Source organism: Panthera onca, chromosome A1 (assembly GCF_046562875.1).
Source record: "Panthera onca isolate mPanOnc1 chromosome A1, mPanOnc1 haplotype 2, whole genome shotgun sequence".
Lineage (NCBI taxonomy): Eukaryota > Metazoa > Chordata > Mammalia > Carnivora > Felidae > Panthera > Panthera onca.
Window position 1 is genome coordinate 53,144,767 of NC_138339.1, and position 17,891 is coordinate 53,162,657.

A 17,891-nucleotide genomic window follows, 5' to 3' on the forward strand; every position below is an offset into this window, starting at 1 on the left:
CTATTATTAATTTTTTGGGGAACCTCCGCACTGTTTTCCAGAGTGGCTGCACCAATTTGCATTCCCACCAACAGTGCCAGAGGGTTCCCGTTTCTCCACATCCTCGCCAGCATCTATAGTCTCCTGATATGTTCATTTTGGCCACTCTGACTGGCGTGAGGTGATATCTGGGTGTGGTTTTGATTTGTATTTCCCTGATAAGGAGCGACGTTGAGCATCTTTTCATGTGCCTGTTGGCCATCCGGATGTCTTCTTTAGAGAAGTGTCTATTCATGTTTTCTGCCCATTTCTTCACTGGGTTATTTGTTTTTCGGGTGTGGAGTTTGGTGAGCTCTTTATAGATTTTGGATACTAGCCCTTTGTCCGATATGTCATTTGCAAATGTCTTTTCCTATTCCATTGGTTGCCTTTTAGTTTTGTTGGTTGTTTCCTTTGCTGTGCAGAAGCTTTTTATCTTCATAAGGTCCCAGTAGTTCATTTTTGCTTTTAATTCCCCTGCCTTTGGGGATATGTCAAGTAAGAAATTGCTACGGCTGAGGTCAGAGAGGTCTTTTCCTGCTTTCTCCTCTAGGGTTTTGATGGTTTCCTGTCTCACATTCAGGTCCTTTATCCATTTTGAGTTTATTTTTGTGAATGGTGTGAGAAAGTGGTCTAGTTTAAATCTTCTGCATGTTGCTGTCCAGTTCTCCTGGCACCATTTGTTAAAGAGACTGTCTTTTTTCCATTGGATGTTCTTTCCTGCTTTGTCAAAGATGAGTTGGCCATACGTTTGTGGGTCTAGTTCTGGGGTTTCTATTCTATTCCCTTGGTCTATGTGTCTGTTTTTGTGCCAATACCATGCTGTCTTGATGATGACAGCTTTGTAGTAGAGGCTAAAGTCTGGGATTGTGATGCCTCCTGCTTTGGTCTTCTTCTTCAAAATTACTTTGGCTATTCAGGGCCTTTTGTGGTTCCATATGAATTTTAGGATTGCTTGTTCTGGTTTCGAGAGGAATGTGGTACAATTTTGATTGGGATTGCATTGAATGTGTAGATAGCTTTGGGTAGTATTGACATTTTCACAATATTTATTCTTCCAATCCATGAGCATGGAATATTTTTCCATTTTTTATATCTTCTTCAATTTCTTTCATAAGCTTTCTATAGTTTTCAGCATACAGATCTTTTACATCTTTGGTTAGATTTTTCCCTAGGTATTTTATGCTTCTTGGTGCAATTGTGAATGGAATCAGTTTCTTTGTTTGTCTTTCTGTTGCTTCATTGTTAGTGTATAAGAATGCAACTGATTTCTGTACATTGATTTTGTATCCTGCAACTTTGCTAAGTTCATGTATCAGTTCTAGCAGACTTTTGGTGGAGTCTATCGGATTTTCCATGTATAATATCATGTCATCTGCAAAAAGTGAAAGCTTGACTTCATCTTTGCCAATTTTGATGGCTTTGATTTCCTTTTGTTGTCTGATTGCTGATGCTAGAACTTCCAGCACTATGTTAAACAACAGCGGTGAGAGTGGGCATCCCTGTCGTGTTCCTGATCTCAGGGAAAAAGCTCTCAGTTTTTCCCCATTGAGGATGATGTTAGCTGTGGGCTTTTCATAAATGGCTTTTATGATGTTTAAGTATGTTCCTTCTATCCCGACTTTCTCGAGGGTTTTTATTAAGAAATGTTGATGAACTTTGTCAAAGGCCTTTTCTGCATCGATTGACAGGATCATATTGTTCTTATCTTTTCTTTTATTAATGTGATGTATCACATTGGTTGATTTGCGAATGTTGAACCAAACCTACATCCCAGGAATGAATCCCATTTGATCATGGTGCATAATTCTTTTTATATGCTGTTGAATTCGATTTGCTAGTATCTTATTGAGAATTTTTGCATCCATATTCATCAGGGATATTGGCCTGTAGTTCTCTTTTTTTTACTGGGTCTCTGTCTGGTTTAAGAATCAAAGTAATACTGGCTTCATAGAATGAGCCTGGAAGTTTTCCTTCCCTTTCTGTTTTTTGGAATAGCTTGAGAAGGATAGGTATTATCTCTGCTTTAAACGTCTGGTAGAACTCCCCTGGGAAGCCATCTGGTCCTGGACTCTTATTTGTTGGGAGATTTTTGATGACTGATTCAATTTCTTCGCTGGTTATGGGTCTGTTCAAGCTTTCTATTTCCTCCTGATTGAAATTTGGAAGCGTGTGGGTGTTTAGGAATTTGTCCATTTCTTCCAGGTTGTCCAGTTTGTTGGGATATAATTTTTCATAGTATTCCTTGATAATTGCTTGTATCTCTGAGGGATTGGTTTTAATCATTCCATTTTCATTCATGATGTTATCTGTTTGGGTCATCTCCCTTTTCTTTTTGAGAAGCCTGGCTAGAGGTTTATCAATTTTGTTTATTTTTTCAAAAAACCAACTCTTGGTTTCGTTGATCTGCTCTACCGTTTTTTTAGATTCTATATTGTTTATTTCTGCTCTGATCTTTATTATTTCTCTTCTTCTGCTGGATTTAGGCTGCCTTTGCTGTTCTGCTTCTATTTCCTTTAGGTGTGCTGTTAGATTTTGTATTGGGGATTTTTCTTGTTTCTTGAGATCGGCCTGGATTGCAATGTATTATCCTCTCAGGACTGCCTTCGCTGCATCCCAAAGCGTTTGGATTGTTGTATTTTCATTTTCGTTTGTTTCCATATATTTTTTAATTTCTTCTCTAATTGCCTGGTTGACCCATTCATTCTTTAGTAGGGTGTTCTTTAACCTCCATGCTTTTGGAGGTTTTCCAGACTTTTTCCTGTGGTTGATTTCAAGCCTCATAGCATTGTGGTCTGAAAGTATGCATGATATGATCTCAATTCTTGTATACTTATCAAGGGCTGTTTTGTGACCCAGTGTGATCTATCTTGGAGAATGTTCCATGTGCACTCGAGAAGAAAGTCTATTCTGTTGCTTTGGGATGCAGAGTTCTAAATATATCTGTCAAGTCCATCTGATCCAATGTATCATTCAGGGCCCTTGTTTCTTTATTGACCGTGTGTCTAGATGATCTATCCATTTCTGTAAGTGGAGTGTTAAAGTCCCCTGCAATTACCACATTCTTATCAATAAGGTTGCTTATGTTTGTGAGTAATTGTTTTATATATTTGGGGGCTCCTGTATTCGGCGCATAGACATTTATAATTGTTTGCTCTTCCTGATGGATAAACCCTGTGATTATTATATAATGCCCTTTTTCATCTCTTGTTACAGCCTGTAATTTAAAGTCTAGTTTGTCTGATATAAGTATGGCTACTCCAGCTTTCTTTTGACTTCCAGTGGCATGATAAATAGTTCTCCATCCCCTCACCCTCAATCTGAAGGTGTCCTCAGGTCTAAAATAAGTCTCTTGTAGACAGCAAATAGATGGGTCTTGTTTTTTTATCCATTCTGATACCCTATGTCTTTTGGTTGGCGCATTTAGTCCATTTACGTTCAGTGTTATTATAGAAAGATATGGGTTTAGAGTCATTGTGATGTCCGTAGGTTTCATGCTTGTAGCGATGTCTCTGGTACTTTGTCTCACAGGATCCCCCTTAGGATCTCTTTTAGGGCTGGTTTAGTGGTGACGAGTTCCTTCAGGTTTTCTTTGTTTGGGAAGACCTTTATCTCTCCTTCTATTCTAAATGACAGACTTGCTGGATAAAGTATTCTCGGCTGCATATTTTTTTGTGTTCATCACATTGAAGATCTCCTGCCATTCCTTTCTGGCCTGCCAAGTTTCAGTAGAGAGATTGGTCACGATTCTTATAGGTCTCCCTTTATATGTTAGAGCACGTTTATCTCTAGCTGCTTTCAGAATTTTCTCTTTATTCTTGTATTTTGCCAGTTTCACTGTGATATGTCGTGCAGAAGATCAATTCAAGTTACGTCTGAAGGGGGTTCTCTGTGCCTCTTGGATTTCAATGCCTTTTTCCTTCCCCAGATCAGCGAAGTTCTCAGCTATTATTTCTTCAAGTACACCTTCAGCAACTTTCCCTCTCTCTTCCTCCTCTGGAATACCAATTATGCGTAGATTATTTCTCTTTAGTGCATCACTTAGTTCTCTAAATTTCCCCTCATACTCCTGGATTTTTTTTCTCTCTCTTTTTCTCAGCTTCTTCTTTTTCCATAATTTTATCTTCTAGTTCACCTATTCGCTCCTCTGCCTCTTCAATCCAAGCCGTAGTTGTCTCCATTTTATTTTGCAGTTCATTGATAGCATTTTTTAGCTCCTGCTGGCTGTTCCTTAGTCCCTTGATCTCTGTAGCAAGAGATTCTCTGCTCTCCTTTATACTGTTTTCAAGCCCATTGATTAATTTTATGACTATTATTCTAAATTCACTTTCTTTTATATGGTTTAAATCATTTTTGATCAGTTCGTTAGCTGTTGTTATTTCCTGGACGTTTTTCTGAGGGGAATTCTTCTGTTTCGTCATTTTGGATAGTCCCTGGAGTGGTGCGGGACTGCAGGGCACTTCCCCTGTGCTGTCTTGAATAACTTGCGTTGGTGGGCGGGGCTGCAGTGAGACCTGATGTCTGCCCCCAGCCCACTGCTGGGGCTACAGTCAGACTGGTGTGTGCCTTCTCTTCCCCTCTTCTAGGGGCGGGATTCACTGTGGGGTGGCATGGCCCTCCGGGCTACTTGCACACTGCCAGGCTTGTGGTGCTGGAGATCTGGCGTATTAACTGGGGTGGATCGGCAAGGTGCACAGGGGCGGGAGGGGCAGGCTCAGCTCACTTTTCCTTCTGTGATCTGCTTCGGGAGGGGCCCTGTGGCACGGGGAGGGAGTCAGACCCGCTGGAGGGATGGATCCACAGAAGCACAGCATTGGGTGTTTGCGTGCTGCAAGCAAGTTCCCTGGCAGGAACTGGTTCCCTTTGGGATTTTGGCTGGGGGATGGGCAAGGGAGATGGCACTGGCGAGTGCCTTTGTTCCCCGCCAAGCTGAGCTCTCTCATCTGGGACTCAACAACTCTCCCTCCCGTTGTCCTCCAGCCCTCCCGTTCTCCGAGCAGAGCTGTTAGGTTATAACCTTCCAGATGTCAAGTCCCACTTGCTGTCGGAACGCACTCTGTCTGGCCCCTCTGCTTTTTCAAGCCAGACTCGGGGGCTCTGCTTGGCCGGCGGGCCGCCCCTGCCCCGGCTCCCTCCCACTAGTCCGTGGAGCGAGTACCACCTCTCCGCCCTTCCTACCCTCTTCCGTGGGCCTCTCATCTGCGCTTGGCTCCAGAGAATCCATTCTGCTAGTCTTCTGGCGGTTTTCTGGGTTATTTAGGCAGGTGTAGGTGGAACCTAAGTGATCAGCAGGATGCGCGGTGAGCCCAGCATCCTCCTACACCACCATCTTCCCAGGATCCTCCAAGACACAGAATTTTAAACAGGCTTCAGGCTCTGAGCTGTCAGCACAGAGCCCAATGTGGGGCTTGAACTCACAAGCTGTGAGATCATGACCTGAGCCAAAGTCAGAAGTTTAACCAACTGAGCCACCCAGGTACCACCCAGGCATCTCTGCTTTTAGTCCTTGGTATGCGGAGATCAAATTGTTGGTATCTGGAATAACAAGCTTATGAAATTTGAATATTATTAACTTTGTGCTGAAGTTGCCATACTGTTATTGAGCTCAGGCATAAACGAATTTATTGTCCTAAAGGAAAATGAGTTTGAACAACTATTTATTTTGGGTGATCTTATTTCTTCATGAATGTACAGTAGCAGATTCTTTGGACCCAGTTTCTTTTTCAAAGCCTTGCAGCATAATGGTTAAATATTTTGGTTTTGGCAAACTGAAGTGACTAGTGGAAACATTGTGTTTCTTCATTGGCAAAATGGGGATAATTAAAGGAATAACACTGTTTTAAGGATTAAGTGGGAGAATGTATGTGAAGTTTTTAAAGTTATTCCTAGGACATGGTGAATATTGAAAAGTAGCTATTGTTGGTATTATTATTTACCTCAGAAAAACTGGTTAGCAAGAATATTTCTTTTCCACAAATCTTAATTAAGCATGCACTCATGGAATTTATAGTCTAGTAATGGAAACAGACAATAAGCAAATCAGAGCACAGACATTGTAACAAATGCTATGAAGCAATCATGGGACTGGCTATAGCGTATGAAGGTTGGGGTGGGTGACAGTGTTAGATAAAACAATAAGGGATGACTTCTATGTAAAGGTTATTTCTGTTGAAAAGTAAGAAGGGATAAGCCATACCAAATACTGGTTTAGGAGGTGAAGAGAAGAAAAGATTGTAGGAGGAAGGAGTATATGTGTAAATGTACTGGAGATTGGCCAAGTTTCTAGAACTCATCAAACTTGGGTAACATGATGATGTAAGGAATAGCACATTCTTCTGTTCCTGATGCTTTTGGAGTGTGAGGATTCTCACTGGATTCTATGGCCTGATGAGAATGTGAGGTCCAATGGGATCTCTTTGAGAGCAGAGATTTATGTTATATAAGCGGTGGAGATTCACAAGAGGTAATGTTAACAGAGCAGAGAATACAATGCATAGGAACTTTTAATAGAAAAGATTCAAAAGGTTTTATTTTGTTGACATATATGTCTTGGGAGATTTATTTTGACATATAAAATACCCTGTATTTAACTGATTGTACCTATAAAATAAAAATAAACCGAGATTTGTAGCAACAAAATATTGAAGCTGATGTTAGGAACGAATGAAACACGAATTATTTAAAAAGAGCTCAAGCATAAAAATGAATGAGTTTTTGTATATTCTTTATTCTACTTACCTACATATGTCAGAGAAAGAAAAAATATAGATTCTGCCTTTATGATGCCAAATACCAGTGGGTTTTAAGATACCTGAATGAAATGACAGATGTTTTTATATCTCACCCAAGTGTTTGCTGTTATATTACCCTGGGAGGATACAATGACGAGATTTTTCCTCTCACAAAACTTAGATCCTTATTGAATTTCTGGAAATGTGAAATACATAGATTAAAATTTAAAATTCCATAAACTGCATGATTAATCTTTAGTGTCAAACATCTAGAATATGTACCAAAATTTGAATATTTAGCATCTTCTATATAATTGAACTTTCACTGAACATCAATCAAGTATTTGTTTTATGTTTTTCTTGAAAAAAATTTTTAATGTTTGTTTATTTTTGACAGAGAGAGAGAGAGAGACAGCATAAGTGGGGCAGGCACAGAGAGAGAGGGAGACACAGAATCCGAAGCAGGCTCTAGGCTCTGAGCTGTCAGTACAGAGCTCAACCCAGGGCTTGAACTCACAAGCCATGAGATCATGACTTGAGCTGAAGTCAGAAGCTTAACCGACTGAGTCACCCAGTTGCCCTCTTTTTTTTTTTTTGTTTTTTTCTAAGCCACTTTTATTTTTCTAAGTAAAATCAATTTTTTTTCTGATTATAAACATGAACTCAAAACATGTTTGTAATCATGCATAAATGCAAATAATGCATAAAACTGTAAACATGAAAATAAAAATATAATAACCTAATTTACAACATGGAGACTCAGATCTAAAGGGGGAACTGGGAATCTGTATTTTTAAGAGCCTTCCCGCCACGCTCCGCCCAGGAGTACACATCACTGGTTTAAACACAGACTGAGTTGTTCAAATTTTAATGTGCAGATGAATCGCTTGTAAATGTATTAAAGATTTTGATTCAGGAATCTCAGTGGGGCCCAAGGTTCTGCATTTGTATTAATATCTTTAGGAGATATTCATGCTGCTGGTCCAAGGTTCGTGGTCAGATGGCTTTCTCACGTTTTTTTAGAAAGCTTTTAAGGATGAGGAGCACCTGGGTCAGGTTAGGCATCTGACTTCTGTTCTGGTCATGACCTCCAGGGTTTAGGAGTTTGAGCCCCACTGTTGGGCTCTGTGCTGACAGCTCAGAGCCAGGAGCCTGTTTCGGATTCTATATCTGCCTCTCTCTGTGCCCCTCTTCTGCTTGCACGTTCTCTCTCTCCCTCTCTCTCTCTCTCAAAAATAAATAAACATTCAAAAAATAAAAAGCTTTCAAGGATGAAAAATTTACAACCTTTTCGGGTATTGTCTTTGACAAATTTTGCTCAGATTACAAAAAATGTTTTTCAGGATGGTAAGTTCATTTAAGACTAATTTAAATATTGGTTCTCTCTCTTTATAAGGTTATTTTTTAAACTAAAGTGTACAAGAACAAGTAATCGCTTCTAAAGACTATTGCATTTGGATAGATGCTGTTAGCTATAAGTTCACCTTTATGTTTGTGCTCAGCACACTCAACGGTCAAGTGCATTTTCTTGAATCATTATCAATCTATTTCCACCCAGGCCTTCTTATGGAGTTAACAGTTCTGCAGAATGCCTTTTCTAATGATGAGACTTCATTTATTTCTAGACAGCCTACCTATAAATGAAGTCTTGACTCCTCAGAATTCTGAAGAAACAACCGATGTTGAATGAAAGAGGTGCTTTTTTCTTTTTTTAAGACAAATCTGGAAACAATCCCAGATTATGTATCAGTCCCATTAATTTAGACCTCAGCTGGGAAAACTCTAGAGAATAAAAACTTCATTTATTATAATGTAGGGGTTCATTATTTTTCTTCCTGGAAAACATCTGTTTTTAGTTCTTCTCAGCATGTGTTACATAAAAGCCTGGAAGCAGCTTCTATAGATTCAGGTTTTAGTTACATGGTTGGACCTGTGGGTATAAATCTAACAGTGGTCACTTTATAACAATAATTACAATGGACCTATTTTCAGGGCTGTGTGTCTGGTACTGTGTGAAACACTTAATAACCATTATCTTAATCTGACATAAAAATGTCAAAAAAATGCTAGAATACTAGCATTAACTCTATTTTAAAGATGATAACTTTGTGAAGTTTAGCAAGGTTAAATAACATGCCCCAGGCCATTAAATAGTAAGTGATAGAGGAAAGACATGCTAAATCTAGAAAGCAGAACTAGTACTTCCTAACTTCAAAATGTATACTCTTAACTTCTCAACTCTTTTTTTTTTTAACCTCTCTCCGGCTCAGTAGGCATCCTCAAGTATGATAAAATCTGTCACTGATACTTTTATATGAAATAATCGATTTATTTACTGTTTTGGTATCTAACAGATGATGACTCTAAATAAATTATTGGTGCAATTCTACAAAGTGGTATTCTTTCTAAGCAAGTATCCTTTGTATTTTTACTTAATGCATTTTTCCTACTTGTCTGCCAGATGATGGTAACACCAGTAACACAGCACCATCATGCTTGTGTCATTTAGTTGTTAGTATGAGGAGTTGCTATAAGTGAGCAAGCCAAATGATTTAACATTTCTTCCCTTCCCTTGAAGAAACTTGAATAGGGTGCATTTGTCTGGCAGAGACAGAAAGAGACACACAGAAGGCAGGGGAAAGGAAGAGGGAGAAATTTTTTTTTAAAGACATTTTTGTATGGATGAATTAAATGGTGGTACAATTCCATAGTGATGATGTCCAATGGGCTAAGCACAATCTTTTCTTAAAGTTGTTGAAGGGATTTGAAAATTTCTTTATCAGAGAGCTGTTATTTCTTCTTAAACTACTAGGATTTAGGTCATAGGATTAGAGCTCTATTAGGCAGTGTTCAGCAGTGCTCTAGAGAAATGATGAATTGAGATCCAAGAAGGATTTTCCTAGCAGAGAACTTGCCTCCGCCAGCACCAAGGCCTTTCTCTTTGAGAGCTCCTCGAAGCTTTGTCTAGCCCATCGTCCCCTATATGGGTGCTTTATGAAATTTAAATGTTGTTTAAAGTCATTATGGCAATTGAAGTGCAAGATGTAAGGCTGGCTATGTTAGGTTTTATGCAGATGTGTGGCTCAGTTTTTATAACGTTTCCTATTTATAAAGCTTTAAAGGAATGAAAGAATGAAAGAGGAGATTACTTGCTTACTAAGTTGATCCATGCCAGTGATTACTCTTAAAACTTCATCTCCCATCCACATTCTCAAACCTGGTTAATCATGCAATCAGCTTTCGTCTGCCATATGTAGTCATCTATTTACCTATACATACACACATATACATACATATATTTTATATATGTAAATTGATGAATGAGTGTAATTGAAGAAAGATGATAAATATGGTTTGTGTGTGTATGTACATATGTATGTATGTATATTCAGGGTAATGTGGCAGTGGTTTGATTTCTGATCAGATCCATTCTTTACCATATATTTACAAAAGTAAAATGAAGATAGGGATGGGACACTTTACATTTTAAGTTTGTAATTTTAAAAATTTTACCATAAACCATAGAAATAACTAACATTCACTGAATGCTGCTAAAAATGAAAATGGCAGTTGTTGCAAGGTTTACATTGGCCCTAGATCTGAAAAATGTAATTCTCTTGTGTGGGCGGCAGAGAGAGGGGAGTTGGACCTTGGGGCAAGAGGAGAAGCAAGGTCTAGGAATTCCAATATCTTTCCAAAGTCAGCCTTAACTTCTGGTCTACTTGCGGGGGGTTTCTGCCAGGTTCAGGCATTGAAATCTGAATCACAGGATATTATGTGGCTTTTTGATCACTCAAAGTAGGTAATTTCAATTATACAATTATAGTACATTAACCATTAGTATGAGTTTTCAGATCAGGAACTTTCGCCGTAATAAAGACTGGTTTAAAGTCTACAACCAACCTCCATAGTGCCAGGTTCTAAACAATCAAAGATAAATGAACCGCCCTTGCTTTCAGTGCAAGTGAGAGGAAAAAATACACATACACACACCCTGGGAGAAGAAAAAGCAGCAAGACTGAGTTCTCCTTAGTAGTTCAATTGAGAGGGGAGAGGCTTGTCTGGTGGTTTGTGGGAGTGAATCTAATTATCAGTCTCTTACTTTCATTAATAGGTTGGAGCAAGTTAACTTCGTAGAGGAGGAAGAAGTAGACATTACATCTGAATTCTTGAACTACGTTATGATCATTTAAGCATTACTTAAAATAGTTTAAGCATTCACAAAAATTGTTTCTTCTTAATAAGTCCTTCATGAGGTTGGGCAGGTAGACAGGAAGAACATCAACTATGGAAAAGGCAAAAATATACTTACAGATGGGAAGACAGAGCATTCTGGAAAACTGGAGAGTACACTTTAATACATTTTAATTTACATTTATGCAGTTTAATTAGCTAGACTAACCCTCAGTGAAAAATGTCATTTTCATCCATTGTAATACCTTCCTGTAATTCTGTTTCATTTCTCCTTTCTCCCCAGTGGTCTGTGAGTAAAAGTCCTCTTGGATGTAGTCTATATGTTTCCTGACCAATATTTTTGTTTTCTTAGCCTCACCAGCCAAAAATCTGATGATGACTATGAAGATTATGCTTCTAACAAAACATGGGTCTTGACTCCAAAAGTTCCTGAGGGGGATGTCACTGTCATCTTAAATAACCTCCTGGAAGGATATGACAATAAACTTCGGCCTGATATAGGAGGTATATTAAAATATTTTGTGATATGGCACAGGCAGAGGCAAACACATTGGAAGAAAAAATTAGCATACTTTAATAATCAGAAATACTTAAATGATCATTATATGTTGTAAAGATGGATACAGAATGTATAAATAGCATTCAGGCTTGGAGGTGGGAGGGCATTGATAAATGCAAAATGAAGAAAGATGATCTTCAAGTGAGGCCTGAGAACTAGAAATTCAAAATTTCCTAGATATCTTAGACAAAGGCTGTAGAAGAAATGTGACAATTGATTTATGAAGTAATATCAAAATGTTATATGTTATATGTATATATAATATCAAAATGTTATGAAGTAATATCAAAATAATAGTAGAAGAAAGGATATATTAGTTACGTACTTCTGTGAAATAAAACATCACAACTCTCAGTAGCATATAATAATAAGCATTTATTTAACATTTTGCCAGGGGTGGTCTAATCTAAGCTAAGCCAGGTTAGGGCTGCTCATTTAAGAAAGCTGTATTCTCATTCTACTCCTGGGAGCAGCAGACTAGCCAGGAGTATCTTTATCATGAAAAAAAACACAAAGAATGAGACAGAAAGTAGAAGCTCATAAGGCTTAATGCTTGGGATTAGAACTTGTATACTCACTTATCTGTGTAGTATTAGCCAACACAAGTCAGATGGTCAAGCCTCAAGTTCAGAGGCAGAGAAGTAGCCTCACTGGAGTAAATGCAGGGGCATAGATGCAGGGACTACTGAAGAATTCAATCCAACACAGAAAATTAGGGCATGGCACTTTCAGGGAAAGTGGATAAAGATGAGAGAAAATGTACTTGTTGACTTGAAGTACAGGATGATATTATGAATCCTTGTTCATTAACTGTTAAATGAAAATGGAGCACATCCATTTGGTCATGGATGAAATACTTCATGAGTTTTAATATCATTCATCTTTGACAAATAGGTGTGTATTGAGTTTCCATATGGTTTCCTCATATTATTTGATGAGTCACACAATTGACTAAGTCATTTAGGAAGATTGATTTTGTGTTGGCTGAAGTGTATGAGAATTAAGTGGTCATGAAAGGAATCAACAGAGGGAAATATTTTAAAAGAAACTTACAATATTTGTTGCACTAAATGTCTACTTCGTGTTTCTAATGCTTAGTTTTTCTAGATCACTAAGTAGTTACTTTTTCTACATGGGTCAAGTCAGATTATGATGCCCAAAAGATTCTGGGGCTTGAAGAAAAATGGTAAAATTCAGGATATGTAGAGAAAGCTAAAGAAAATCTAAGCAGTGTTTTCTTATTTGTTCATCTTAATGTAATTTTAAAAGTTAATCAGTTTCAAAACTCTAATATGTTTAGTTACTGCATTTACGTGCTTAAAAGGAGATTTTTTGAAAGTAAACAGTTATTTAAATGTAATAAATTAGTCACCGACACTAAATTAGTTGTGAATAAATCACTTCTAATGTGGCAAAATAAATCTATTTCTAGAATAACACAGACTAAAACATTAAAATGTTTAATTCACATATCTTTATCATTCTCTTTAAAGTGAAACCAACGTTAATTCACACAGACATGTATGTGAACAGCATCGGTCCAGTGAATGCTATTAATATGGTAAGTTTCTAATGGTTTGTCAATTTTATTAACATATTAGAGAGGAGATGTGGTATCATAAAAATAGCAAAGAATATGCTAACAAAAAATCCATAAGGGAGAGATAGTCATTCAGATTTTTTTATTGTAATATGAAGATAATTATTTTTTATAATTTGTTATGAGACTTAAATGTGATCATATGTGTACAAATTAATTTTTGTAAATATGTTATACTTTTAAAATTCAACAATCATTGCTTACTTGGTAAGTACTTGTTAATACAAAATAAAATACAGTTTTCCACTAGTTTTTGGAAAATGATGGGGTAGAGAGGACAGAGTTTGCTTCATACTGGAATTATTTGTCAGAGAAAATAGTGCATTAGATATAATGATAAAAGTAGCTTTATTATTATTAGATTCTTTCTGCCCAAATCTGACATAAGAAACTAGATTGGAGTCTAGAATAGAATAGAGTAGAACATGCTATAACATAATACCTAACCTAACATAACATAATATTAGTGATACTATAATTTTGAAATGGTGTTTATCAAGCTAGCAATAAGGACACTCTATTGAGTCAGAGAGATGAGAAACTTTAAGTGTTCTCATGTACAGTGATGGTAAAGTATATCACCTGCATACTCCAAGCAAGTAAGTTCGTTTGTTTAACAATGAAATACCAACAGTTTTCTTCCTTATAAATAAAATTTTCAGCATATTTAGCATTCTAATGCAAAATGTAAATATCTAAGAAGCTATATGGGTAGTTTATTTAAACATAGAACTTTTAACTTCAGGAGTACTAGTCCCCAGAATTGTAATTGTTATCCCAGGATCGCATTTTATGAAATGCTGGTTCAGTGAAAAAAAAATATTTTATTTTTGTGGGATTTATTTATTTATTTATTTATTTATTTATTTATTTATTTTTGCTTCTTGCCAAAATGTAGTTTAGAATTATTTAATTACTTTATCTACTGGTTCGTCAGTAATTAGTTGATAAAGAATTTCATAAGATAGGTTCCTTCCTTACTACTTACAGACAACAAATATGGAACAAAGTGTTATGTGGCTTACGCCAGTGGAAATGTAGTCAGCTACAGTGAGACACCTCAGCAGGAGGTGCAAAGAAATCGCACAGAGCGATGCAAGTGAGGCAAAGGAAGAAGATTTTAGTCTGATCCTGACAGGCTATGTATTTTTGGGTAACCTTCCTGTCTGATGTGTGTTCTTCATTACAAAGTGGTGGTTGGTTGATGGTATTAGACAGGAAATGTGGATGATTCCCAACACTCAGCTCTCATATTCTAAGAACACTGAGTTTTTTCTCATTTATAGGCATCAGTGAAATTGTTATAAAATAATGTTAAATAATATCTAAATATGACAAACCAGAACTTGGGTGTTCAGATTCCAGGTCTAATGGTCTGAATTCACATCAAACTTACTTCTCTTTAAGTACAGTCAATCATTGCCAATTTAGTGATGTATACTTGAGCATAGTCATTATAGAATCCTGTCTCATCACAGCACTTTGTGAATGTGCTTTGTGATGGAGTTAGCACATTAGTAAAAATTATTTTTTAATTGGTTAATTTCCTCGTTATTAGTGAAAAGGACAACTATAATAGTAAAAATATTTTAAAAGTTACCTTGCATTTGGTTTTTGCTATCTGCCAGACCAAAACCATTTTATGTGAATTCTCCTTTTCCATCTTCACACTACCTAACAAGGCAGGTTCTTAAAGATCCCAATTTTATTTTGAGGCAACTGAGCCGTTCTCCAGAGCTCCAGTTGAGGACTGTTTTGAGTATTATGGACTTTGTTCACTCTTTAGCAGTGATTCTGAACGTAGGTGATTGTTTTCCTCAAGGTACATGTGGCAATGTCTGAAGATATTTTTAGCTATCACAATATGCAGGGGGTTGCGTTGGGGGTGGTGGTGGTGGTGTTACTGGCATCTAGTGGGTAGAGGCTAAGAATGCTACTACTAAGCATTCGAACATACGCAACACAGCCCCCACAACAAAGAATTAGCTGGCCCAAAGTAACGTGAGAAACTGCTGTACAGACACTGAATGCAAATGACTATATTACAACTATGATCTTTTGCTAGAATTCATCTAAACAGGTCTATTTTTTTATCAATTTGTCTATAAAAGATGGATGTATCTCCTTAGCAAAGCTTTTGCCTTCTTTAAAATTAAAACCAGAGTACGTTTGCTTTATGTTGGTAATGAGAATACAAATGATAAATACAAACAAATGTTCTACATTACAATTCTGTGTTTAAAATGTTCTATTTCACCTTTTTTTTTAAAAAAAAAAACAGGAATATACAATTGACATATTTTTTGCTCAAACGTGGTATGACAGACGTCTGAAATTTAACAGCACCATTAAAGTCCTCCGATTGAATAGCAACATGGTAGGGAAAATCTGGATTCCAGACACTTTCTTCAGAAACTCCAAGAAAGCTGATGCACACTGGATAACCACCCCTAATAGGATGCTGAGAATTTGGAATGATGGTCGAGTGCTCTACACTTTAAGGTATTCTTTTGAAAAAGAAAAAGAGTAATCTCTGGGAATAAAACAAAGATCACCGACACTCTCTTGAAACAAGAGGAATGAAAGAAATTTCAAACCTACATCAGGGTGTGCATGTTTGATCAAAACAGTATGTGGTAGTACAAAATTTGTATTTCTTTCTGTTTTCAATATGCTTTGCAAAGTCATAGGTAGAACTTATTTCTTTGACTAATGTAAGAACTCTGTTTTCTCACACGGACATGAAATGTCCCTTGACTTCATAAGGTTACCTGATCTTTGTGCCTGCCTTGGCTTTTGCATGTGTGTCCTGCTACTTTAAAATAAGGAGACTGAAACACAGTTACCATTGGGATCACCAGTTGTTATGCTTGGAAATGTCTCTGTTTCCAAGGAAACCATTGCTAAAGGAGAAATTTTGGTGTGGAGATCTCCTGTACCTCCTTTTCTTTTCTGCACAATAGCAAGTAACTACAATGAGTTCTATCTGCCAGCACCCACTCCCCACTACACTGATAGGCTATTTGACTTAATTTATTGGCTATTTTGGGAATAGACTTCTTTAGGGATAAGTTGAAGGAGGTATCTTTTATTTTCAGAACTTAAATATGAAATAACATTTGGGAGATTTTCTACTTAAATTCCTGTATGCCATTATCTTAGCACTTTATTTTATCTATTTATTTATTTATTTACTTACTTACTGATTTACTTATTTATTTATTATTTTAAAAATGTTTGTTTTTGAGAGAGTGCAAACGGGGCAGGGGCAGAGAGGGGGAACAGAGGATCTGAAGCCGACTCTGCCCTGACAGCAATTAGCCCAATGTGGAGCTTGAACTCACAAACTGCAAGATCATGACCTGAGCTGAATTTGGACATTCAAGCTACTGAACCATTCAGGCGCCCCTTATACTTACATGCATTTAAAATGTTTTTATGTTGAGGTTTAAAATGGGTGAAAGTATATTATTAAACATCATAATAGGTAAGTATATAAACTTAAGAACCAGACAGATCTGACTTTGGTTTTTAGCTCTATCTGACTATCAATATGAATTAGGGCAGCTCTCCAGAATTTCTATGTATATGACTTAAGGGCAGCTATCTGGTTGCAGGGGTCTTGGTGCTAGAAGGTATATCTCAAAGCTTTATTAGTAAGTTTAATGTTTTTACTTGGTTACATTTTTATTTAGAGGAATTAGGTAGGAATTGATGGAGATTATTGGAAATAAGGCACCACCACCCTCATGACACATTCCCCCACCCAAGATCAGTAACTAGGAAAAATGGCCACAATTGCAAAAGAAATTCATTGCATATAGTTTGTATTCATCATGGGTTTCATTAAATGAGAGATAAGGTAATGATTGAAATTAGAATCTAGTGGAAATCAAAGTTTGATAAATCAGAGCTCAGTCTGGCTTTTGCAAAATTGAGTCACTCACACTATCTTAAGTCCCTTTATTGTCCTCATAACTATAGTCATTTTTCAACTTGTAATAACTTGTAGAATCTCTATCCAATATTTAATTATGGAAGTCACTTCAAAAATCCCACTTGGAAGATTCAAAGTTTGAATGAGTTGTGAATCTATAGAGATGATTTTATTCTTGTAGCCAATCTATAAGTTATGAATATTTGTGCACAGATTATATATGTGTGTATCTATTTTGTATCTGCAATCTTTCTAAAGGTGTTTTCAATTTTAATAATTCCAGTTGAACTTGAAAATAATAAAATAAATTAATTATAATTTCACTTACAAATAAAACTAACCTTTTCTTTGGAAGAGCATATAATTTTTGAATGACAATGATTAAAACCTTCATGTTTAGAGACAAATAATCTTGGGTTCAAATCTCAACTGTGCTGCTAGTTTTGTGACTGAACAAGTTAAAGTACATTAAAGCAATAATAACATTTATTAAATGAGAGAAAAATTTATCATACCCAGTGTCACATAGATGATTAAAGGCTGAATAATTATTACTTATATTTTAAGATCAGTAGTTGCTCTATTATACCATAGAAAAATGAAATCTCCCCAATTAATAATTATGCTGAGTTATAAAATCTTTTAAAATAAATTAATATTTATAAAATAATACTTTTATTATTTCAAGATTATTCTATGTACTTTGTAAGAAATATAGCTAACAAATAAGAAATCTTAAAAATAATCAACCTACTGCCATTACAATTTTAGAGTATATTCCTACTTGTCCAAAGATGGTCAAAATATCTGGGACTCCATTAAACTTCTCCATCCTAGAGTCCTAGCCTATAT

At 36.5% G+C, this 17,891-nt stretch overlaps 1 protein-coding gene across 2 annotated transcripts in view; it reads left to right on the forward strand.

Annotated features, from left to right (window-relative positions):
* Window positions 1-17,891, forward strand: part of GABRG2 (gamma-aminobutyric acid type A receptor subunit gamma2) — a 113,163-nt gene that overhangs the window by 22,426 nt on the left and 72,846 nt on the right. For both annotated transcript variants that reach the window (XM_060634938.2, XM_060634939.2), the window contains exons 2-4: window positions 11,296-11,447; window positions 12,996-13,063; window positions 15,384-15,604. In XM_060634938.2, coding sequence (XP_060490921.1) covers window positions 11,296-11,447; window positions 12,996-13,063; window positions 15,384-15,604 — 441 coding nt within the window. The remainder of the gene's footprint in view (window positions 1-11,295; window positions 11,448-12,995; window positions 13,064-15,383; window positions 15,605-17,891) is intronic.